We start from the raw sequence: 22,634 nt of genomic DNA, 5'->3' as shown, positions 1-22,634 counted from the left end.
GTGCTTCCCCTTCTGGCCCTGCGTGGCGTGGTGGGGCCCTTCCTCCTGAGAACCACGAGTACCAAATCCTTCCTTTGTAGCACTTGTCTCCTAGTCTGTCACTTTACCATACCTGATTCAAACAAAACCCAGGTACTTTTAGGATATAGGTCAAAAGGCTGGAAGGATTGCCTGTGTGGATTCGGAAGCACTGAGTTTCCACACTTGGAGATGGAGAGAATGACAGTGAGTTAGGAGCTAAAATCACCAAGAAATGAGGATGCTGACCAGAGCAAAGGTGGTGCTGGTGATTCTGAGACCAGGAGGCTTACACATGGTAGCTCCCAGGGTGGAGAATGGCCTGGGAGTGTTAGGAAGGAGCCAGGAGGGCCCCCACCCCACCTACAGACCCAGACACCCGAAAGCAGGGGAAGCCAGGTTTTCATTAGAGTGCGGCTAAAAGTAACGTTCGAAGAAGAGTCTAATGACAGGGCGGTTGGTGCTGGTGGTGGTTTCTGGAACACAGGATGGGTGGGAGATAGGGTTAGAATCAAGGATATGCAGAGTCCTGTGGGGCTTAAATTGTGGCTGACCTGGGATAAAGGCCACCTGTGTTCTATGTCCATTGTCTTCCATCTCAGTAGCTTGCAACACAGTCTGTCTGTCCCTTGCTTGGAACACTTTCTTTTTTTTGAGATGGAGTCTCGCTCTGTCGCCCAGGCTGGAGTGCAGTGGCGCGATCTCGGCTCACTGCAAGCTCTGCCTCCCGGGTTCACGCCATTCTCCTGCCTCAGCCTCCCAAGTAGCTGGGACTATGGCGCCCGCCACCACACCTGGCTAATTTTTTTTTTGTATTTTTAGTAGAGACGGGGTTTCACCATGTTAGCCAGGATGGTCTCGATCTCCTGACCTCGTGATCCGTCCACCTCGGCCTCCCAAAGTGCTGGGATTAGAGGTGTGAGCCACCGCGCCCGGTGAAACCACCTTCTTTCTGACTTCTGGCATGGCCGACTGCCATTCAGGAGGGCTGTCCACAATCCTTGCCATCCCATGGCACCCTTCCCTCTTGTTCAGAAATTCTGCCTGTGTTGGCAGGAAAGTGTCTGGAGCACGGCCAGTTAGACCCACCTCCTGAAACATCGGAATCCCAAGGGAGTCAGCTGGGCCTGGGGCTTCAGGGCCTCTCCCAGCCTGGCCTGGGGGCCCCTCTCCTTTTGCTGGGGTGCCAGACTCCTCCTCCCTGACCTGTTACCTTCTACCAACTAGGGATGGCAACATTTTAGTGCTTGACTCCCAGGCTCATGCACAAAAGTACGTGGTCCATTGGGGATCAGTGGCACCTCAGACTCTGCATGTGATGACTCTCCCACCCGCAAACCACGTGTATCTAGGCCCGTCCTCCCCATCAGAGAAGGCCACCCTCTTCACCGGCTGTCCTAGAAAAACTCGCAGCACTGGGGCCCACCTACCCACTCCATGGTGAGCTGGTCCTTGGCGAGGGACGCCTTCCCTCTCCAGGACTATCCAACGGGTCTCTCCCGCCTTACGTCCCCTGGGTATTTGACTCCCACCCCCCCGCGGCTCACTCTCTACAAAATTTATCTAAAAAAGATAAATGGGAGTGTGTTCCTCCTGGTTTCAAGTGATCCAAGTCCTCGCCCCGCCTGGCTCCCGACCCTTCTGCTGCGGACCCTCGCCCAAGGGTTTCCGCCCAAGTGTGGCTCCCTTGGGCCCACACCCCATCAGGCCAGCAAGGAGGGAGATAGCGGGGAGCGGGGCAGGTGCTGGGACTCCGGGCAGGTGCGAGGAAGGCAGGGGGCGGAGGGGGAGGGGTTGGGCGAGGCAGGTGTTGGGGGCGGGACAGGTGCGGGGGTAGGCAGGTAGCGGGAAGGAGGGAGGGTGGGCAGGTTCCGGAGGGGCGCGACAGGTGCTGGGACGCGAGGTAGGTGCGGGGAAGGTTGGGGGTGCGGGGCAGGAGCCGGGGGTGGGGGTTGAGGCGGGGCGGGTGCTAGGCAGCGGAGCATCCCCGCCCAGGACGCCCGCGCGGCCCCCTGCCGTTTTTCCGCGACTCGGGGTGAGGGAGACCCCTGGGCGGGACGGGCGGAGGGTGGGGGCGGAGGAGTGGGTTCTGCCAGCAGCAGAGCGCAGCGGGGAGCTCTTCCCAGTCTCAGAGCTCGCCTCGGCCCCGCCCCCAGCCCCGCCCCCCGACAGAGACGCGGCGGTGACTCCCTCCGTGGGGGAAGCAGGGGACGCTTGCGCCTCAAGTCCCTTAAGCGGCGCCCGACGCAGCGCACCGCCTACCCAGCGGGGCCCGGGCCGGGGCCGGGGATGGATGAGCGCGGCCGGGGGGCGGGGCAGGGGTGGGGCGGCCGAGGCAGGGGCGGAGCTGGGAAGGCGAGGCAGGGGCGAAGGGCGGGGGCGGGGCGAGGGTCTGTCAGAGAGGCGGGGAATAACGAGGGGGCGGGGCCACACGGACGGATGGGGCGGGGCCGGGCTTCCGAGCGGCAGCCCGCGGGCTATGGGGCGGCTGGGGGGCTGGGCAGGGCCGTGGGGCGGGGCAGGGCCTGGGAGGGGCCGGGATTGGGACGGATGGGGCGGGGCATAGGAGGGGGCGGGGCATAGGAGGGGGCGGGGCCGGGCCTCGGAGCCGGGGCTCGCGGGCTGCCGGCGGGGGCGTCACTGCGCGGCGGGCCGGTGAGGCCGCGGCATGGGGCGAGTGCAGCTCTTCGAGATCAGCCTGAGCCACGGCCGCGTCGTCTACAGCCCCGGGGAGCCGCTGGCTGGGACCGTGCGCGTGCGCCTGGGGGCACCGCTGCCATTCCGAGGTGGGCGCGGGTCCTCGGGGAGGGCCATTGGCCACACCTGCGCGGGGCCAGGGCTCCCGGAAGCGGCTGCCGTCGCCGGGCCCCGGGTTGGGCCCGCGCAGTCGCTGTCTTGGCCGCCCGGGACTGCTGGGGAGCGGGCTCGGCGGCGCCGGGGAGGTCCGGGCGGCGCCGCCCTTCCGCGCCTGCCCTTCCTGCCCTCTCGCCGAGGAGCGGCGGGGTCCCGGCGGGGCCTGATGCCGGGGCCCGAAGCGGGTCCACTGTGGAGGACGTCCTGAGCGCGGGCGCACACAGGCCTGCGACCCTCCCCGTCCGCGCTCGCACCTGCTGGGCTCCTTCCCGCACCCTGGCTCCCGGCGCAGGCGCTCCCGCTGCAGAGCCGCTCCTGGCCCGGGCGTGCGGTCCAGGCGTGCGGTCCTGGCGGGGTGCAGACACCTGCTGCGGCTCCCTGCGCCCCCTGCCACCCGCCAGCAGGCCTCGCCGGCCCCCCGCCGAGGCGGACGCCTGGGCCTCGGGGACTGGGTATCGGGTTGCTGCAGTGGCCGCTGGCAGGGCGCCCTGGAGGTGAGGGCCGGCCCGCGAGGTGAGGCTGCCTCTGCCTGGTCCCTGGCTGTGAGTGCCGCGTCCCTGCCGGGGAATTCTCTACCTTGGCCTACTGTGGGAACCACCTGGGCTGCTTGGCCTGTGCCACAGCCCCTGGACGTGCCACTGGGCCTTGACCGCTGGGCCTGCGCATGGGTGACAGCACCGCTTTTGTGCCTGCTGAGAATCCACAGTCTCTGTTCTGTCCTCTCAGCCTCCTGGGACAGGTGATGGTGCTGTGGCCCTGACCCTGCACCGCCTGAGGCTGTGGGGCCTCGGAAGAAGCCGGGTGGTAGGTGCTTCTGTCAGGCTCCTGGCCCCACTGGGCCTCCTGGGATGACCCGACAGCCTCCCTTCCTCTGTCCCCACCTTGAGTTTGGGGTCTGGGTGGGGGCAGGTGTGGCTGTGGCGGGGCAGAGATAGCACACGCATCTCTTGGGTACAGGTGAGGTGTGAGGTGACACCGGCTGGATCCTGGCTGAGGGGAGTGCAGGGCCCTGTCCTCCTTCCCCTGGCGTGGCCTGGGGCAAGCAGGCCATTGCTGACCACAGGGAAGGGACGGCCCTGCGGTGCGTGACTGGCCTGGGTGAGCAGGCTCCCCTGGCCTCCGGGTGGACGTGGTGGGTGGGTGAATGCTCACGCCTGTAATCCCAGCACTTTGGGCAGCTGGCCCAAGAGCCGAGGGAGCACTGGCTGATGGTCCTACCTCACAGAGGCTGGTCTGAGTGAGGGAAAAAAAGGAGGGTTGTGAGCTAAGGAGTAGGAGATGGGCCCTGATGGGCTGGAAAGCACGATTCAGGCTGCTGCAAGTGAGGTGGGAGGGTGTACAGGGGCCCCCGGGGGTTTCCCCCAGCCCTGCCTGGGATGGAAACGGAACGACTATGGTTTCTTTTCCTCATTCAAAGGATGCTTGTCAATCCTGCTGGGAGCCAGTAGGGAGGCCCTCAGCCCCCAGGAGGACAGCAGGCCTGCCCGGGCCCCAGGGCTTGCTCACTCTGTCGATGAGTGTCGGTGACAATCAGCACCCAGCCATGAGGTCACCGGCTGTCTCAAGGGCTGACGCGGAGAGAGGCCTGGGAGGGAGCAGTTCTCTGGAGCCCAGGCTGGCCCAGTTCAGGGCTGGGGGTCAGGCAGGACCACCTCTTGTTCTGCTGTTACTGGGGTGGGCGACCAGGGCCGACAGTGGTTCTCGGAGCACTCATGGTGGGCCTGATGCAATTCTCTCCACGTGCCACGGGCCATCCTCAGTAACCCTCAGTGCCCTGGCAAGTGGCACGGTTGTTACTCTCATGATACAGATTTGGAAACAGGACTGGGGAAGTGGCTTACAGGTCACAGCTTCTGTGGCAGGCGTGAGTCCTTTGGGATGAGGATGAGGAGTGGGTGGGTCTTCACGGTCCAAGTGCAGGTGGTGCAAGGGAGGGGCTGCTGAACAGGTGGGAGCCCCAGCTCGAGAAGAAAGTTCCAGTGGTCACTCGAGAACACGGCCCAATCATGATCTTCCTTAGAGTCAGAGCAGCCTGCAGCCTCCAACAGCTTGTCCTTGGTTGTGCATCTGAACACAGGAAACATTTTTTATTTTTATTTTATTTATTTATTTTTTTGAGACGGAGTCTCACTCTGTCGCCCAGGCTGGAGTGCGCTGGCGCAATCTCGGCTCACTGCAAGCTCCGCCTCCCCGGTTCACGCCATTCTCCTGCCTCAGCCTCCCTAGGAGCTGGGACTACAGGCACCCACCACCACACCCGGCTAATTTTTGTATTTTTAGTAGAGACGGCATTTCACCGTGTTAGCCAGGATGGTCTCGATCTCCTGACCTTGTGATCCGCCCAGCCCAAAGTGCTGGGATTACAGGCGTGAGCCACCGTGCCCGGCCAGGAAACATTTTTTAAACCTGCATGGGGGAGGAGGGACAGGGCTTGCAGGTCCCCTGCAAAGAGGTGCAACATTCAAGTCCAGAAGGCGAAAGAAGTCACACTCTGACTAGGTGACTGCCAGTGAGCCACTCAGTCCTGCAGCCAAGCCCTGTCTGGTGGCTTTCCTGTTGCGAAAGGCTTGGTTCCCTTCAGCCTGTTCTGCCATTACAAGCAGTCTGCAAGCTGGAAAGAAGAGGGAGTGGGGTCATATGCCTCCAGCAGCAAGGAGACCCCTCATAATGGACGCCATGTACTGCTCTGGCTTCTCCGTGGGCAGAACCGCATCCTGTGGTCCTGCCTGATTCGATGATTTGAAAAGGCAGAAACGTGGCCTCTGCCATTGGCCTGGCCAGTGAAAACGGGCTCCCTGGGAAATTCACCCAGCCTGACCTGAAGCAGTTGCTGAGAGGCAGAGGAGCAGCTCCAGGTGTTTTGGCAGGGAAGCAGCTGGCAGCTGTGCAGGAGCCCCGTGCCTCCCGTGTTCTTACTGAGGAGTGTGTGGGGCAGCTCAGGACAGGTTTCACTTTGGACGGTGGTTGGAGGCTGCTCACTCTGGCAGAGTCATCTCAAAGAGCCTTGGTGTATGTGCAAAACGGGGCCATCTGCATGGGCATTGGGAAGATCACAGAGCGTGGGCCCTTAGGATGACCCAGGGGTCAGTTGGATACTGTTTGTTTTTGTGGAGTCAGATGTCCCATGACGGTTTTTGCGATGCTTTGCTAGTATGAGCAGTGGTGTGTGAGGCTCTCAGTTAAATACCATGAGATTCTAAGCGGAATTCTGGGTCTCCTGGTATGCACAGGTAAAATTACAGTAGACCTGTCCCACTCTTTGCCAGAACCTCATACCTGTCTGCAGTTTGACTGGTGTAAGGGGTGTTTGTGTTCCACCTCCCTCCAACGTGTGTTGAGACAATTAATTAATTAATTAATTAATTTATTTATTTACGTTGCTCTTGTTGCCCACGCTGGAGTGCAGTGGTGCAATCTCAGCCGCTCACCGCAATCTCTGCCTCCCTGGTTCAAGTGATTCTTCTGCCGCAGACTCCCGAGTAGCTGGGACTACAGGCATGTGCCACCAGGCCCGGCTAATTTTGTATTTTCAGTAGAGACCGGTTTCTCCGTGTTGGTCAGGCGGTTCTCGAACTCCCAACCTCAGGTGATTCGCCCGCCTCAGCCTCCTAAAGTGCTGGGATTACAGGCGTGAGCCACTGCACCCGGCCCAAAGACATTCATTTTATTTGAGATGAGGTCTCACTTTGTCACCCAGACTGGAATGCAGTGGTGCAATCTTGGCTCACTGCAACTTCTGCCTCCGGGGCTCAAGCGATCAATCCTCCCACCACAGCCTCCTGAGTGACTGGGACTACGGGCATGCACCACCACACCCAGCTAATCTTTTGTAGTTTTGGTAGCGACGGGGTTTCACCGTGTTACCCAGGCTGCTGTCACACTTCTGGCCTCAAGCAATCCGCTCGCCTTGGCCCCCCAAAGTGTTGGGATTACAGGCATGAGCCACTGCGCCCAGCTGTGTCGAGACATTTAATATTTGTCAATCTGATGGATTGAAATGGTAGGTCATTTGGGTTTTCCCTGCAAGCTCCACCTCCCGGGTTCACGCCATTCTCCTGCCTCAGCCTCCCAAGTAGCTGGGACTACAAGCGCCTGCCACCACCCCCGGCTAATTTTTTGTATTTTTAGTAGAGATTGGGGTTTCACCGTGTCAGTCAGGATGATCTCGATCTCCTGACCTCGTGATCCGCCCGCCACGGCCTCCCACAGTGCTGGGATTACAGGCTGAGCCACCGTGCCTGGCCGGGTTTTCCCTAATTTCTAGTGAGGTTGGATGTCTGTTCCAGTTATCTACTGCTAAGTAAAAGTCGCGGTCACCTCAAGTCACACACCATTCCTAAACAGTTAACACAACCATTTGATTGTATCTCACAGCGTTGTGGGTTAGGAATCTGGACAGTGAGGGCAGGGTTAATCTTCTGTGCCACCAGCCGGGATCACTTGAGGGTGCTTGGCTGGCATACGGGTTAGTCTGGGGACCACTGCCCTCTTTCCGGCATCCTCTGTGGGTTCCAGCATTTTTCTTTTTTTTTCTTTTTTCTTTTTGAGATGAAGTCTTGCTCTGTCACCCAGGCTAAAGTGCATTTGTGTGATCTCAGTTCACTGCAACCTCTGCCTCCTGGGTTCAAGTGATCCTTATGCCTCAGCCTCCCAAGTAGCTGGGATTACAGGCATGCGCCACCATGCCCGGCTAATTTTTCTATTTTTTTTTTTTGAGATGGAGTTTCACTCTTGTTGCTCAGGCTGGAGTGCAATGGCGCGATCTCGGCTCACTGCAACCTCCGCTTCCCAGGTTCAAGCGATTCTCCTGCCTCAGCCTCCGTAGTAGCTGGGATTACAGGCATGTGCCACCATGCCTAGCTAATTTTGTATTTCTAGTAGAGATGGGTTTTCTCCATGTCGGTCAGGCTGGTCTCGAACTCCTGACCTCAGGTGATCTGCCTGCCTCGGCCTCCCAAAGTGCTGGGATTACAGGCATGAGCCACCGTGCCCAGCCTTTTTTGTATTTTTAGTAGAGGTGGGGTTTCACCATGTCGGCCAGGCTGGTCTTGAACTCCTGACCTCAAGTGATCCACCTGCCTTTGCCTTCCAAAGTGCTGGGATGACAGGTGTGAGCCACTGCACCCAGCTGGGTCCCAGCATTTGCGGGATTCAAGGTGGGGATGTGCAGTCTGTCAGGAGTGTTAAAAGCATTGCAGCATTTCCAGTCCCCAGGCCTCCTCTCCTTGCTTCAGCCATGCCCACCCTCGTCTGTGCCTGCCCATGCTCGTGTGCTTCTGTTGGGCTGTCTGCTGGTCCACAGGAGGATCACTGGTGTTCCGGATTTTCAGCATGGAAACAGTATGGGGGCTGGCTCGAGGAGGGCCTGGCTAACAGAGCATGGATTCAAAATCAGAGCAGAGCTGGGTACCGTGGCTCAAACCTGTAATCCCAACACTTTGGGAGGCTGAGGCAGGTGGATTGCTTGAGCTCAGGAGTTTGAGACCAGCCTGGACAGCATGGCAAAACCTCATCTCTATAAGAAATAAAAAAAAAAAAAAAAAAAGGCCAGGTGTGGTGGCATGTACCTGTAGTCCCAGCTACTTGGGGGGCTGAAATGGGTGGATCGCTTGAACACAGGAGGTCGAGGCTGCAGTGAGCCGAGATCGTGCCACTGCACACTAGCCTGGGCGGCAGGAGTGAGACCGTGTCTCAAAAACAACAACAACAAAAAACAAACAAAAAATGGACCGAGGTTGGGGTGGTGAGGTTGGGGTGGCGAGGCTGGGCTGGAATGGAGGCTGAGGTGCCCAGCGGGTAGAAGGCGTGCAGCAGGAACCAAGGGCCACCCTCAGGGATGGGGGACTGGGCCTGGCAGCTGCCGAGGGGGAAGGCAGGATGCATATGGAGAGCCACGTGGGGCTGCAGCTGAGCCAAGGATCGCGAGAGGAATCCTGCTGCTCTGGGTGGCAGGCAGAAGGCCTGGGCCACAGGTGGGGCCTGCTGGGGAGACCACACGTGAGGCAGGTATGGCTGACCCTGGGTGCTCTGCACACCGGTACTCCTCCTGCCTGGCTGCTCCCTCAGCAGGTGTCAGAGTCTGAGTCACCTTCTCCTCACGTGACCCCCACCAGGACCAGGCAGGGAGGTGGCCATCTTTGGCCCTGACTCAGCCCTGCAGGGAGAAGAGGGGCTGGAGCTGCAGGTGGCCTGCCACTGGCTCCCCCAACCCCTGCCCACCTGGGTCCTGTGCTGTGTGTACTTCTGCTGTGTCTGTCCTCCCTTTTGACCAGCTTCTGCTGGACCTGGTTGTCCAGCCATGATCTTCTGATCATCGTGGTTTCTGGACACACATCTGTTGGACTGAGGAATTTGTGTTCCTGGCCACAGAACAGTGGCAACCTCTGCCTCAAGCAGTTCCTGGTCTGGGCACTCCCCAGGGGAGGCCGGAGAGGACCGAACCGTCTCCTGTGCAGAAAGTCAGCCCCGCTGGGCAGTGCTCGCCCAGAAAGTAGGGCCCCACCCAATGGTGTGCTGACTGTGGAACACTGTGTCTGCCCAGGCGGGTCTGGCCACATTCCTGCAGCATGATGGTTGGCAGTTAGCTTCCCGGAGCGTGGACAGGTCCTTCCCTGCCTTAACTGACTTGTCCACAGGGCAGCAAGAAGATGCGTCCCTTGGTGTGTCTTGAGTATCTCCTGTAGGCAGCTGAGCTTTTGCAGGTCTGGCTGGGAGCCAAGGTTACCAATTTGGGGGGTAACCCAGCCATCATCTGGATGAGCGTTGGGGTCTTTCTGCTCTGGATTGCAGGGCAGACGTCGTTTTGTGCTGGTCAGGCCCCTCGCCAGCCTGATTCCCTCGGAGACCCCCAAGACAGGAGATAGGCAGGAGGTGTCCTCTGAAGTGGCATGGGCTGCTTGCTCACTGGCCTTCCCAGGACCCTGCCCAGGTGGCGCCGCTTGGCCCCAGGTCGAATTCCTGTGCTGGCAGCAAGCAGGGGCCTGGGCCGTGGGCTGGCTAGGGCTCATGCAGCCTTCCCCTTTGCAGCCATCCGGGTGACCTGCACAGGCTCCTGCGGGGTCTCCAACAAGGCTAATGACACAGCATGGGTAGTGGAGGAGGGTTACTTCAACAGTTCCCTGTCGCTGGCAGACAAGGGTAAGTCCGGGAGCCAGTTCCCGAGTGGTGACCCCTGGGGGCAGCCCTTGGAGTGGGGCCTGTCTGTCCTTCTGTCCTCCCCCTTTCCTGGATCTGCCTCTTGGATCTGGCACTGGCCCATCTTGTCCCAGGGTTGTGGGCCCTGATGGCTTTCTCACAGGGGCTGGGTGGCTGAAGGGGCCACCTTCCCCTTGTGTTGGATTTGGGTGGCCTCTGACCCCTGGCACAGCTGTTTCACCCTTGCCCCATTCCCAAACCACTCTCCTGTTCAAGCCAAGCTCTTATCCTCAGTCCTTCACCCAGGCCACAGCCCTGTGCTACTGTGGCACTGGTGACTGAGACAGGGAGACCCAGTGTGAGCTGGTCAGCTGCAGTGCCCACTCTTATCCTGGTCCTGTGGCCACCTCAGGCCTCTTGAGGCCTGTCCCCACCGTCCCCCACCTCCCTCCTGTCTCTGCAGGGAGCCTGCCCGCTGGAGAGCACAGCTTCCCCTTCCAGTTCCTGCTTCCTGGTGAGAGCCCAGCCTGGACAGGCCTGGTGATGACCAACTGGTGGGAGGTGGGCTCTGCAGGGTGGAAGGCAGCCAGGTGCCAGTGCCTGCTCTCTCCCCAGCCACAGCACCCACGTCCTTTGAGGGTCCTTTTGGGAAGATCGTGCACCAGGTGAGGGCCGCCATCCACACGCCACGGTTTTCCAAGGATCACAAGTGCAGCCTCGTGTTCTATATCTTGAGCCCCTTGAACCTGAACAGCATCCCAGACATTGAGGTGAGGATGGCACAGTGACCTCCTTGGTGGGTCCCCACCCTCATGGAGGCTGGGGAAGAGCCGGGCAGGCATTGCTTCATCCCAGTGTCCTGTCCCCAGCTGAGGTGAGGGGGGCCAGGGTCTGGAGGCAGTGGCCTCTTTGCCCTGAGCTGACTGCTGATGTCCAGGGGCAGGGCGTGGCAGGGTTGAGGGGCCTGTCCTAATGCCACAGGGATCCAGCCTGCCCACACCTGCTAAGCCCCTCCCTGGCCCTCCCCCCAAGCAACCCAATGTGGCCTCTGCCACCAAGAAGTTCTCCTACAAGCTGGTGAAGACAGGCAGCGTGGTCCTCACAGCCAGCACTGATCTCCGCGGCTATGTGGTGGGGCAGGCACTGCAGCTGCATGCCGACATTGAGAACCAGTCAGGCAAAGACACCAGCCCTGTGGTGGCCAGTCTGCTGCAGGTCAGAGCCCCCGCCAGTTGCCTGGACCGGCCTCCTGGGGTGGGCTGGCAGCCCGCGCAGGCTCACAGGCTGGTCCTTCCCCAGAAAGTATCCTATAAGGCCAAGCGCTGGATCCACGACGTACGGACCATTGCGGAGGTGGAGGGTGCGGGCGTCAAGGCCTGGCGGCGGGCGCAGTGGCACGAGCAGATCCTGGTGCCTGCCTTGCCCCAGTCGGCCCTGCCGGGCTGCAGCCTCATCCACATCGACTACTACTTACAGGTTTGGTGCTGCTGGGGGCGGGGCGGCCTGAGGCCTAGTGGCCTTGGCCCTGGCCCCTCATGCCCCACCTCAATCCTGTCCAGGTCTCTCTGAAGGCGCCGGAAGCTACTGTGACCCTCCCGGTCTTCATTGGCAATATTGCTGTGAACCATGCCCCATTGAGCCCCCGGCCAGGCCTGGGGCTGCCTCCTGGGGCCCCACCCCTGGTGGTGCCTTCCGCACCACCCCAGGAGGAGGCTGAGGCTGCGGCTGGCAGCCCCCACTTCTTGGACCCCGTCTTCCTCTCCACTAAGAGCCATTCGCAGCAGCAGCCCCTGCTGGCCACCTGGAGTTCTGTGCCTGGTGCCCCCGAGCCCTGTCCTCAGGATGGCAGCCCTGCCTCACACCCGCTGCGCCCTCCCTTGTGCATTTCAACAGGTGCCACTGTCCCCTACTTTGCAGAGGGCTCCGGGGAGCCAGTGCCCACCACCAGCACCTTGATTCTTCCTCCAGAGTACAGCTCTTGGGGCTACCCCTATGGTGAGTCCAGGGCCAGGGCTTGGCAGGGAGGGGACGCCAGGAGCCCCATGCAGACCCTGCTTTCTTCCCGCAGAGGCCCCACCGTCTTATGAGCAGAGCTGCGGCGGCGTGGACCCCAGCCTGACCCCTGAGAGCTGACCCCGTGCTGCCTTCTCCAGGCAGGCCTGGCCTCTGCCCTGGGACTGGGGCATCCAGGGCCTCGTGCCTTCTCTCTCGGCCTGGCCTGGCCCATTCAGGACCTGCCCAGCCTCTGCCAGCTCCTCTGGCATCTGCCCTCTTCTCCCTGGGGCTGGGGTGGGGGTGGCAGGGAGCTGGGACCTGGAGAGACGACTCCTGTAAATAAAACACTTTATTTGTAGAGCTGGGCCTCACCGGCCTCGCCTTGGGCACCCTCCAGCCTCTGGCAGGGCCTGACCCTGACCCCATCCTGGGCTCTGCTCATGCCAGGGCAGACCCTGCTCCTCAGGTGCCCCTTACTACCCTGGGGGTGCGCTTAGGCTGCCATGCCTGGGTGGAGCCGCCGGGCTGGTTCCCTTTAACAGAGGACCAGGGCTGGTGCTGGGCCTTCCAGAGCTGCCTAAGGACACGTCCTTGGAGCCTGGCTCACGAATTGGGGCCTCACATAACCTTGGTGTTTGGTTAAATTTGTGCCTCGGCTCCTGTTGTGTTTAGGCACCCAGGTTCCCAGGCGGTGTGGTCTGGACCTCCCCCGCTGAGAAAGCCACCGGAGCGTGGAGGGGCTTGCCCAGGTCCCTCCGACAGGAGACCCTGCTCCCTGGGCCTCGGCCCCTGCCGGCACCACTGCCAGGCCTGGCTCTGAGGGACGCTGCTTCTCCCCTGCCCACATCTCCAAGGCCTGAAAGGCAGGGTTCTGTGGAGCAGCATTTCTCAAAGGGGCATCCTGCAGACATTCTAGCCGCAAGGGAGGCCCTGTATTGCTGGCTGGCCTGCCTGGAGGGCGCTTCCAGAAACAATGGAGGTGGTGGTGAAGGACTGTGGGTTCAAATTCCAGTTCTCCTGTAGGGCGAAGGGGCGGCTGTGGCTAGGTTTGTCAGTTACCTTATCTATAAAATGCACAGGACCAGGCCGGGCACGGTGGCTCCCGCCTGTATGTAATCCCAGTACTTTGGGAGGCTGAGGCAGGTGGATCGCTTGAGGTCAGGAGTTCCAGATCACTGTGGGCAACATAGTGAAACTCCATCTGTACAAAAAAAAAAAAAATAGCTGGGCATCGTGGCACATGGTTGTAATCCCAGCTACTCAGGAGGCTGAGGCAGGAGAATCGCTTGAACCCGGGAGGCAGAGGTTACAGTGATCTGAGATTGTGCCACTACTCCGGCCTGGGTGACAGAGCGAGACTGCCTCAAAAAATAAAACCCCACAAAAAACTCATGGGACTGTAGGGGACAGCCCCCCCACCCTCATAGCATGACAGTTTATTTCTTGAACAGTCCAGAGGGGGCAGATCCTGGCCTTGTGGCAGAGTTGTCATTCCTACATAGTGGTTCCCATCCCTGGCTCCCAGATGGCTGTTAACAGCTTTCACCACTGCCCAGCCTAATGGTGGGACTTTTAAGGGACAGACTGGGAAATGGATTGTCACTTTTTCTATCTGACCTGTCCCCTTCCCGTTGGAAATGTGGTCTTTAGCCAGGCAGTCCTGTACTTGGCTAAAATTTTACTAATTATGGGACGGGCAGCATGAATACTGGAGAACAGCAGAAAGTGTACCACAGGCGGGGTCACCTGTGAAGCACCTGCTGGAAGCAGTGCAGTATGTGGCTGAAAGGAAGGCCTCCTGGGCTGAATCCCATCACTGCCTCTCACCACTCCCTTGCTTCAGTTCAGTCACTTATAAAATGTGGGTAAGAACAGTGCCTGCCTCTCAGGACTGACCTGAAGTTTGCGGTGTTAGCATGTCACGTGCTGAGCAGCATCTTGACATAAGTGCTGAGGGGCACCAAGGGTAGCAGCTGATTGCAAACTGGAGTCAAACAGCTGCTTGAAGCCTGCTTCCCACACCCTCACTTAGGGCGGATGTTTGCTTGGTGGAGGATTTCTCTTCACATTTTAACTCCCTTTATTCAGTCAACAATTTTTTTTTTTTTTTTTTTTTGAGATAGAGTCTTGCTCTGTCACCCAGGCTGGAGTGCAGTGGCGCGATCTCAGTTTATTGCAACCTCCGCCTCCCGGGTTCGCACCATTCTCCTGCCTCAGCCTCCCGAGTAGCAGGGTCTACAGGCGCCCAGCACCAGCCCTGGCTAATTTTTTGTATTTTTAGTAGAGATGGGGTTTCACCATGTTAGCCAGGCTGGTCTCGATCTCCTGACCTCATGATCTGCCCGCCTCGGCCTCCCAAAGTGCTGAGATTACAGGCGTGAGCCACCGCGCCTGGCCCAGTCAACAAATATTTTGTCTCCTGTACACCAGATATTGTTCTAGGCACCATGGACTTACATTCCAGTAGGGAGACAATATTGCAAGTCAGGATGTGGGAGAGTCAGATGACACTGTGATGGAGCAAAGTCAGTCAACGAAGACAGGTATGGGGAGGCAGTATCATTTTAACTAGGGAGGAGAGGGAAGGCTTCTCTTAACAGGTGATATTTAAACTCAAGGATGGTAAAGAGGCAAGCCACAAAGACACTTGAAATAAAGGTTTCAGGGAAGGGACAGACAGCAGCAGGGGCGGTGGAGAGGTGGGTGTGGGGCAGAGTGGGGCAGGAGGGCCATGAAAGTGCTCGTGTCTCCTGCGAGAGCTCAGGGTGCTCGGCCTGTCATAAATGGACTTAGGCTTTGACAGAGCAGTTTAGCTGCCCTAAAGAAACCTGGGAAGGTTCCCTTGGCACTTGGGATTGTCCGTTTACTTTTCTGTCTATGTGCGCTGTCTATGCTGGACTTGAGATAATTCTCCGGAGTCCGACTCACCAGGAGGCTCGGGTGTCACCCAGATTGACCTTCAAGGCTCATTTGTTGTCAGTACAGTACCCGTCCCCTCGGTTCACGCGACCATCCAGAAACCTCAAATTCAGTCCATGCTTCTTGTTTTGGGTCTCGGGGCTGGGATAAGGCGAGCTGACCACTGCGGGGCATATAGTTTCTGTGCTGCTGGGAGCGCTCTCCAGGGAAGGCTACTGGGTCTGCAGAAAAGGCCTTGGCTTATGCATACCTGGGCAGCAGGCATATGAGTGGCAGCGAGAGCGGGGTAACCAGAGAGGGCACACCCCCCCAAGTTGGCATCTCCACAACTGCGGAACCTCCCCCATCAGGGCAACCCTCCCGGTTGGGACACCGCCCCCAGCCAGACACATCCTCCTAGCAGAACACCCATGCTTAGCCGGAGCCGCTTCCCCGCCAGGCACCTCCCCAACGGGAAATCATCCCCAGTGGGACAGCCCCCGCCAGTCCAGGCGCCCCCGCCAGTCCAGGCATCCCCGCCGTTAGGAACACCCCCTCCAGCCGGAGCATCCCCTCGGCAGGGGCGTTCCTCCCAACCAGGGGACACCCGCCGCAACGGGAACCTGCCTGAACCAGAGCACCCTCCCGCGTCGGGGACACCCCACAGGCGGCTCCCCCGCAGGCCGCGGCCCAGGGAGTCAGCCTTCCGCGCAAGCCGGCGAAATCAAAGTGCGTCCGGGGTTAGAAGTCAGAGGTCGGAGCCACGGGTCTTTCTCCTTCTTCGGCCAGCCCACCAGAACGTCAATTTAGAATGAAATATGTGTTGAAAATGGGAAGGCTACTCCCCATCCACTACTAGGACTTTAGCGGGCGGGTTCTCCGGCTGCAGGTCTCCTACCCCGCCGGCGCGCGTTCCGGTTCCGGCCGCCTCAGGCCCGGCGCCTGGGGCGCCGCACGCCTGGTCCCAGTGCGCAGGCGCCGCACCGGTCGGGCTCCAACGCGCAGGCGCGGGCGCAGGCGCAGGCGCAGACGTAGGCGATCGGCCCCGCCCCGACTCTCGGCCGCGAGGCGCGGGCGGGGCGATGGCGCGCGGGAGGGGCGGGGCCACGCTGCGGGCCCGGGCCATGGCCGCCGCCGATGCCGAGGTGAGCAGCGGGGCCGGCGGGGGGCAGCGCGGGGGCGGCGGGCAGCGGCGGAGGCGGCGCGGGGGCGAAGAACCGGGCGGGGCGGCGGCAGGCGGCCGGCGGGCGGGCGGGGCCCTGGGCCCCCCCGCCGCCGCCGCCGCCGCCGCCGCCGCCGCCGCCTCAGGCCGAGGCCGGGCCGAGGCCGCCGGGCGTCCGGCCCGCGCTCCCGCCGGGCGCGCTTTGTGCGCGGCCCGGGCCGGGCGGCGGCTGGGGGCGCGGGCGGGGGCGCAGGTGAGGGAGGCGACCGCGTACCTGCGCCCGCGCCCCCCACGGACCCCGTGCCGCCGCCGCCGCCCGCGAGCCGGATCTGCGGGGAGGGCCTCGGCCAGGGTGCCGGGGAGGTGCGGAGGACAAAAGGAAAAGTAGCGGGGCCGGCCAACTTTGGAGCGCCGGCCGAGGCGAGGCTGTCCCTCCTCTCGGAGCTCTTCCTTCGCTCCGTTGACCTTTCACTTTGTTCTGAGTAGGATGGCACCATCTTTAACGAAAAGTTGGCCAGTCCCGGCGTGTTTCTCCCCAGACAATGCTGCTCCAGCCCTGCTGGCTGTCAGAAGCAGGAAAGCACGCTCGGTGGGAAGCTTGCGGACTCAAGTTTATTTCCAAACCAGCAGCTTTAAAGGGCTGTCGATGTAAAAAGTTCACATTCTTTTGTTAATGGTCTCGGCCTTCCCCGTGCTCATTCTCAAGGATAGTTTGTTTCCTTGCTTAGGAAAGGAAGCAGCATAGAGATTAAAGTCTTGCGAGTGGACCACTGGCGTCCCTCTGAAGGAAAGGCAAGCAGGAGGTGGTGTGTCCGTGGAGATGCAGAAATAGTGTGGTCTTAGGGCTGAAAAAGGGACCGGTTTGGAGAAAAGTGCTAGCTTAGAAGTATTTCTTTGAAATTAACTATCTAATAACAGTTGAGACTTCTAAAGCTTAGAAAGTTAAGGTGTAGTAAGAAGCCGTACAGCATCCTGGTGCATAGACTTAACACTGTATTTTAATTCAGGTAATGTATGGCCTTTTTATTTTTTTCCTGCATTTTTGGGGGGTGTTGAAATAAGTAAACTGGGAAGGTGCAGGGGAATTCTTAAATTCAATGCAAGGAGTTTTTGCTGAGTACCTGCAGCATTCAAGGAATGAATATTAGTCACTGAGAACAAAAAGCGAAATTAGAAAACTTCAAGTCACTTCCAGGCTTGTGGGGAGAAGACGTGTAGTGATGAATTATATCATTTATGAAGTACCCACTGGATCCCACACACTGTGCAAGACCTTTAGATCAGGCGCCTCACTCAGTTTTCTTCACCCTGTGCAGCAGGTGTTGTTATTTCCTTTTTTAAATTATTATTATTATTATTTTTTGAGACAGGATCTCTCTTTGTCACTCAGGCTGGAATGCAGAGGCATGATCACGGCTCACTGCAGCTTCGACCACCCAGGCTCAAGGGAGTCTCCCACCTCGGGTGCTGCCACACCTGGCCAATTTTTTTGTATTTTTTTTTTGTAGAGACCAGGGTTTCACCATGTTGCCCAGGCTGGTCTTGAACTTTTGTACTCAAGCGATCTGCCTGCCTCGGCCTCCCTAAGTGCTAGGATTACAGACATGAGCCATTGTGCCCGCCCTGTTGTTTCTTGTTTAGCTGAGGAGGAAGGGTTAGATAATTTGGCCAGTCGGTTGTAGGACTAGCACTAGTACAGTGTTGGGCACGTAGTAGGTGTTTAGTACATGACCAACGAGCAAATGGTTCCAGATGTCTCTGGTTCCATAGGCAGCCGTGAATAGAGGGCTTTACACACCTGATGATAATGACAGCCTGTGTTGATTGAGCCCTGACTTGTGCCCAACCCTGCCGTAGTCCCAGTGCCTTGCATGAATTCAATAATTTGAGCCTAGCAGCAACCTTAAGAGGTAGGTACTGTTATCTCCTCGTTTATAAATGAGAAGACAGGCTCAGTGAGGCCCAAGATTGAAGAGCTTGTGGCCAAGAAGATGGAGATGCAGGTGGTTTGGCTGTAGAGCTGGTGCTTGCTAAACGTGTTATATCCGTGATGGTCATTTTAGGTTAATAAAAGCTCTGTTTTTAGATTCATGATTCTAAGGGTTTATCATCAAGGTGTATGAGAAGGTCCAGAGAGCCCCTGTGTGTAGCGCAGCAACTCTGGCCTTCTGGACAGTAGGTAGGCATGGGATCACTGTTGTCACTAAACCTGGGAAATGATTCCTGGGTCAGGGTTCATTAATTGCCAAATGATTAAGGTAATAAAGCTGACACTGGAAACTTATCTAACTTCATTTCTTTTCCTTCATTTACAAAGATAGTCAATACATTTTCATACCAAAAAGAACTGGCCAGCCGTGGTGGCTCATGCCTGTAATCCCAGCAGTTTAGGAAGCCGAGGTGGGCAGATCACTTGAGGTCAGGAATTCGAGACCAGCCTGGCCAACATGGTTGAAACCCTGTCTCTACTGAAAATACAAAAATTATCTGGGCATAGTGGTGTGTGCCTGTAATTGCAGCCTGGGCAACAGAGTGAGAGACTGTCTCAGGGAAAAAAAAAAAAAAAAAAAAAAACTACTGAGGTAGTTGAATATATCCTCCATTCCCCATTTGTGGATTAGTTAGTAAATGAGGCATCTTAGGGTTTAAATATGTCCAGGGTCACTGAGGATCAGATCCTAGGGTTCCTTTGACTCAAGGCTTTTGTCTCAGCAAAATGTCATCTTCCAGCAGGAAGGCTTTCTCAGGCAAGTAGCAGCGTGGCTACTATGTATCGCTTCCTTATTTTTTCTTTTTTAAAATAGTGCAGGCACGTGCACATAATTTAAAAAATCAGTGCTAAAACACTTTAAAAAAGCTGTTCTCATCTCCTGTCTTTTTTTTCTTTTTATTTTTTCTTTTATTATTACTATAAGTTTTAGGGTACATGTGCACAATGTGCAGGTTTGTTACATATGTATACATGTGCCATGTTGGTGTGCTGCACCCATTAACTCATCATTTAGCATTAGGTATATCTCCTAATGCTATCCCTCCCCTCTCCCCTCTTTTTTTTCTTTTTGAGAATGAGTCTTGATCTATTGCCCAGGCTGGAGTGCAGTGGCCCGATCTTGGCTCACTGCAGCCTCCGCTTCCCGGGTTCAAGTGATTCTTGTGCCTCAGCTTCCCTGGTAGGTGGGATTACAGGTGCCCGCCACCACAGCCGGCTAATTTTTGTATTTTTAGTAGAGACGGGGTTTCACCGTGTTGGCCAGGCTTGTCTCGAACTCCTGACCTCAAGTGATCTATCTGCCTTGGCCTCCTAAAGTGCTAGGATTACAGGCGTGAGCCACCGCCCCCGGTCTTTCTAGAGAAGAAGCATCTCCTGTCTTTCTAGAGAAGAAGCAGCCCACTTGCAGCTCTTGAGCATTTACTTCATGTTTCTAAATATATGTTTGTATTGTCATGTCTTTATTCACCGATTTTAGGGGTCGACTATGGAATTCCATTAATGGTGGATTAGTGTAAGATTTAGAGAAGATTTTTGTTCTCTTATGTTCATCCTGCCCCAATCAGAATGTATGTTCTTGGCCAGGGCCAGCAGCTCACGCCTGGGAGGCCGAGGTGTGAGGATCCCCTGAGCCCAGGAGTTTGAGACTAGCCTTGTCTCTACTAGAACTAAAAAAGTTAGCTGGGTGTGGTGGTGGTATGTGCCTGTAGTCCCAGCTACTTGAGGGGCTGAGGTGGGAGGATCGCTTGATCCCAGGAGGCCAAGGCTGCAGTGAGCTGTGATTGTGCCACTGCCCTGCAGCCTGGGTGACAGAGCAAAATCCTGTCTCAAAAAAAAAAAAAAAAAAAAACACATCCAGGTGCAGTGGCTCACACCTGTAATCCCAGTGCTTTGGGAGGCCGAGGCGGGCGGATCACGAGGTCAGGAGATCGAGACCATCCTGGCTAACACACAGTGAAACCCTGTCTCTACTAAAAATACAAGAAAATTAGCCGAGTGTGGTGGCGGCCGCCTGTAGTCCCAGCTACTCGGGAGGCTGAGGCAGGAGAAGGGCGTGAACCCAGGAGGCAGAGCTTGCAGTGAGCCGAGATTGCGCCACTGCACTCCAGCCTGGGTGACAGAGCGAGACTCCGTCTCAAAAAAAAAAAAAAAGAATGCATGTTCCCTCTGCCTAGTACACAGCATCATCCAAAGGAGTCTCTTCACCTTTCCCTGCATCTGATGCCGCTCGCTGTTTATTCTCTCCTGGTGATGGAACGCACTCTCTGGTAGCTAGCCAGGAAGATATGGTAAGCGGCAAACTTTTGGGGTTTGCGTGTCTGAAAATGTATTTACTCTTCTGTTTTTTTTTTTTTTGAGATGGAGTTCCGCTCCGTCGCCCAGGCTGGAGTGCAGTGGCACGATCTCCGCTAACTGCAGCCTCTGCCTCCTGGGGTCAAGTGATTCTCCTGCCTCAGCCTCCCGAGTAGCTGGAATTACAGGTGCTTGCTACCACGCCTGGCTAATTTTTGTATTTTTAGTAGAGACGGGGTTTCAACTTCTTGGCCAGGCTGCTCCTGAACTTCCAACCTCAGGTGACCTGCCCACTTCGGCCTCCTAAAGTGCTGGGACTACAGGAGTGAGCCCCTGCACCCGGCCTCAAATGTCTTTATTCTGCCCATGTGCTTAGCAAGTTTGACTGGTAGGTTGGAAAGTCATTTTGAAGTCATAGCTCCAATATCTTTCAGTTTTCATTGTTGCTCTTGAGAAGTCTCGTTTGGTCTTTTTTCTTTTTGAGACAGTCTGGAGTAGTGGTTCCATCATAGTTCTCTGCAGCCTTGACCTCCCAGGCTGAAGTAATCTTCCTGCCTCAGTGCCCCGAGTAGTACCTGGGACTGCAGGCGTGTGCCGCCATACCTGGTTGATTTTTCTTTCTTTCTTTCTTTTTTTTTATTTTGAGATGGAGTCTTACCATGTTGCCCAGGCTGGAGTGCAGTGGCGCCATCTCGGCTCACTGCAACCTCCGCCTCCTGGGCTCAAGTGGTTCTCCTGCCTCAACCTCCCGAGTAGGTGGGATTAACAGGTGTGCACCATCACACCCGGAAAATTTTTTTGTATTTTTAGTAGAGAAGGGGTTTCACCATATTGGCCAGGCTGGTCTTGAACTCCTGACCTTGTGATCTGCCCACCTCAACCTTTCAAAGTGCTGGGATTACAGGCCAGGCATTAGGCACTATGCCCGGCCTCTTTTTTTTTTTTTTTTTTTTTTTTTGAGACATGGTTTCACCCAGTCGCCCCAGGCTGGCATGCAGTGGTGTGTGATCTTGTTTCACTGTAACCTCCCCGGTTCAAGCAATTCTCCTGCCTCAGCCTCCTGAGTAGCTGTGATTACAGGTAGGCACCACCACGCCCAGCTATTTTTTTTTTTTTTTTTTTGAGACGAGTGTCACTGTGTTGCCCAAGCTGGAATACAGTGGCACGATCTCGGCTCACTGCAACCTCCGCTTCCTGGGTTCAAGCGATTCTCCTGTCTTAGCCTCCTGAGTAGCTGGGACTACAGGTGTGCATCACCACGCCTGGCTAATTTTTGTATTTTTAGTAGAGACAGGGTTTCGCCATATTGGCCAGGCAGGTCTCGAACTCCTGACCTCAAGTAAGTGATCCACCCTCCTCGGCCTCCCAAAGTGCTGGGATTACAGGTTTGAGCCACCATGCCCGGACTCCAGCTGATTTTTGTATTTTTAGTTGGGATGGGGTTTTACCATGTTGGCCAGGCTGGTCTCAAACTCCTGACCTCAAATGATCCATCTGCCTCAGCCTCCCAAAGTGTTGGGATTACAGTCGTGAGGCACTGTTCCCGGCAGTGATTTTTCTGTTTTTATAAAGACAGGGTCTTGCCATGTTGCCCAGGCTGGTCTTGAACTCGGCCTCCTGAAGTTCTGGGATTAAAGGCATGATCCACCGAGCCTGGCCCAGTTTCATTCTTTTTTTTTTTGAGATGGAGTTTTGCCCTTTTCACCCAGGCTGGAGTGCAGTGACATGATTTGGGTTCACTGCAACCTCTGCCTCCTGGGTTCAAGTGATTCTCTTGTCTCAGCCTCCCAAGTAGCTGGGATTACAGGCTCCTGCCACCACCCCTCGCTAATTTTTGTGTTTTCGGTAGAGACGGGGTTTCGCCATATTGGCCAGGCTGTTCTAAAACTCCTGACCTCGGGTGATCCACCTGCCTCAGCCTCCCGAAGTGCTGGGATTCCAGGCGTGGGCCACCTTGCTGGCAAGGCCCAATTTCATTCTTAACCGTTTGTATGCACTATTCCTCTGCCAAACCTTTAGGATCATTGCATCCATGATTTTCCTAATATTTACCATGTGTTTAGTGCTAGCCTTCTGTTATGTATTATGCAGGTGCCTAAGTAGCTGTGAAATCTGAAGATTGACACCCTTTCATTAGAGGAGTTTTGTTTTTTTTTTTTTTTTTTGGAGAGACACGGTCTCACTATGTTGCTCAGGCTGGTCTTGAACTCCTGGGCTCAAGCAGTCCTCCTGCCTTGGCTTCCGAGTAGCTGGGACTACAGGCATGCGCCACCATGCCTGGCTAATTTTTGT

General features: G+C 57.1%; 2 protein-coding genes and 1 pseudogene across 19 annotated transcripts in view; 2 read left to right on the top strand and 1 right to left on the bottom strand.

Annotated features, from left to right (window-relative positions):
* Positions 1-2,599: 2,599 nt before the first annotated feature.
* ARRDC1 (arrestin domain containing 1) lies at positions 2,600-12,360 on the top strand. Of its 3 annotated transcripts, none has more exons than XM_055270167.2 (8): positions 2,600-2,804; positions 9,898-10,008; positions 10,469-10,519; positions 10,621-10,775; positions 11,038-11,220; positions 11,305-11,481; positions 11,565-12,000; positions 12,074-12,360. In XM_055270167.2, exons 1-8 carry the CDS (start codon positions 2,687-2,689, stop codon positions 12,136-12,138), a joined length of 1,296 nt encoding a protein of 431 aa, XP_055126142.1. In that variant the 5' UTR covers positions 2,600-2,686; the 3' UTR covers positions 12,139-12,360. The 3 variants fall into 3 exon arrangements, with proteins under 3 accessions (XP_055126142.1, XP_063492778.1, XP_055126141.1); XM_063636708.1 differs by having other exon boundaries at positions 2,608-2,804; positions 10,621-10,670; XM_055270166.2 differs by having other exon boundaries at positions 2,608-2,804; positions 11,565-12,360.
* On the bottom strand, positions 12,332-15,884 carry LOC129478616 (uncharacterized protein ARRDC1-AS1-like; annotated as a pseudogene).
* Positions 15,885-15,946: 62 nt separating this feature from the next.
* Positions 15,947-22,634, top strand: part of EHMT1 (euchromatic histone lysine methyltransferase 1) — a 230,745-nt gene continuing 224,057 nt past the window's right edge. For 9 of the 16 annotated variants that reach the window (XM_063636698.1, XM_063636694.1, XM_055270152.2 and 6 more), the window contains exon 1: positions 15,947-16,043. In XM_063636698.1, coding sequence (XP_063492768.1) covers positions 15,981-16,043 — 63 coding nt within the window. In that variant the 5' untranslated portion in view covers positions 15,947-15,980. The remainder of the gene's footprint in view (positions 16,044-22,634) is intronic. The other 7 variants (XM_063636703.1, XM_063636702.1, XM_063636699.1 and 4 more) reach the window with 4 other exon arrangements.

The sequence above is a fragment of the Symphalangus syndactylus genome, chromosome 3 (genome assembly GCF_028878055.3).
Source record: "Symphalangus syndactylus isolate Jambi chromosome 3, NHGRI_mSymSyn1-v2.1_pri, whole genome shotgun sequence".
Lineage (NCBI taxonomy): Eukaryota > Metazoa > Chordata > Mammalia > Primates > Hylobatidae > Symphalangus > Symphalangus syndactylus.
Note: the sequence above shows the minus strand (reverse complement) of the source record. Positions and strands in the feature narration are given on the sequence as shown.

What these genes read in the sequence shown, in the direction of transcription:
- ARRDC1 (XM_055270166.2), top strand. Translation starts at nt 2,687, where the DNA reads ATGGGGCGAGTGCAGCTCTTCGAGATCAGCCTGAGCCACGGCCGCGTC. An exon ending in CCTGTCGCTGGCAGACAAGG is followed by an intron (nt 10,009 to 10,468) that starts GTAAGTCCGGGA and finishes CTGTCTCTGCAG; the next exon opens with GGAGCCTGCCCGCTGGAGAG. An exon ending in TGGTGGCCAGTCTGCTGCAG is followed by an intron (nt 11,221 to 11,304) that starts GTCAGAGCCCCC and finishes GTCCTTCCCCAG; the next exon opens with AAAGTATCCTATAAGGCCAA.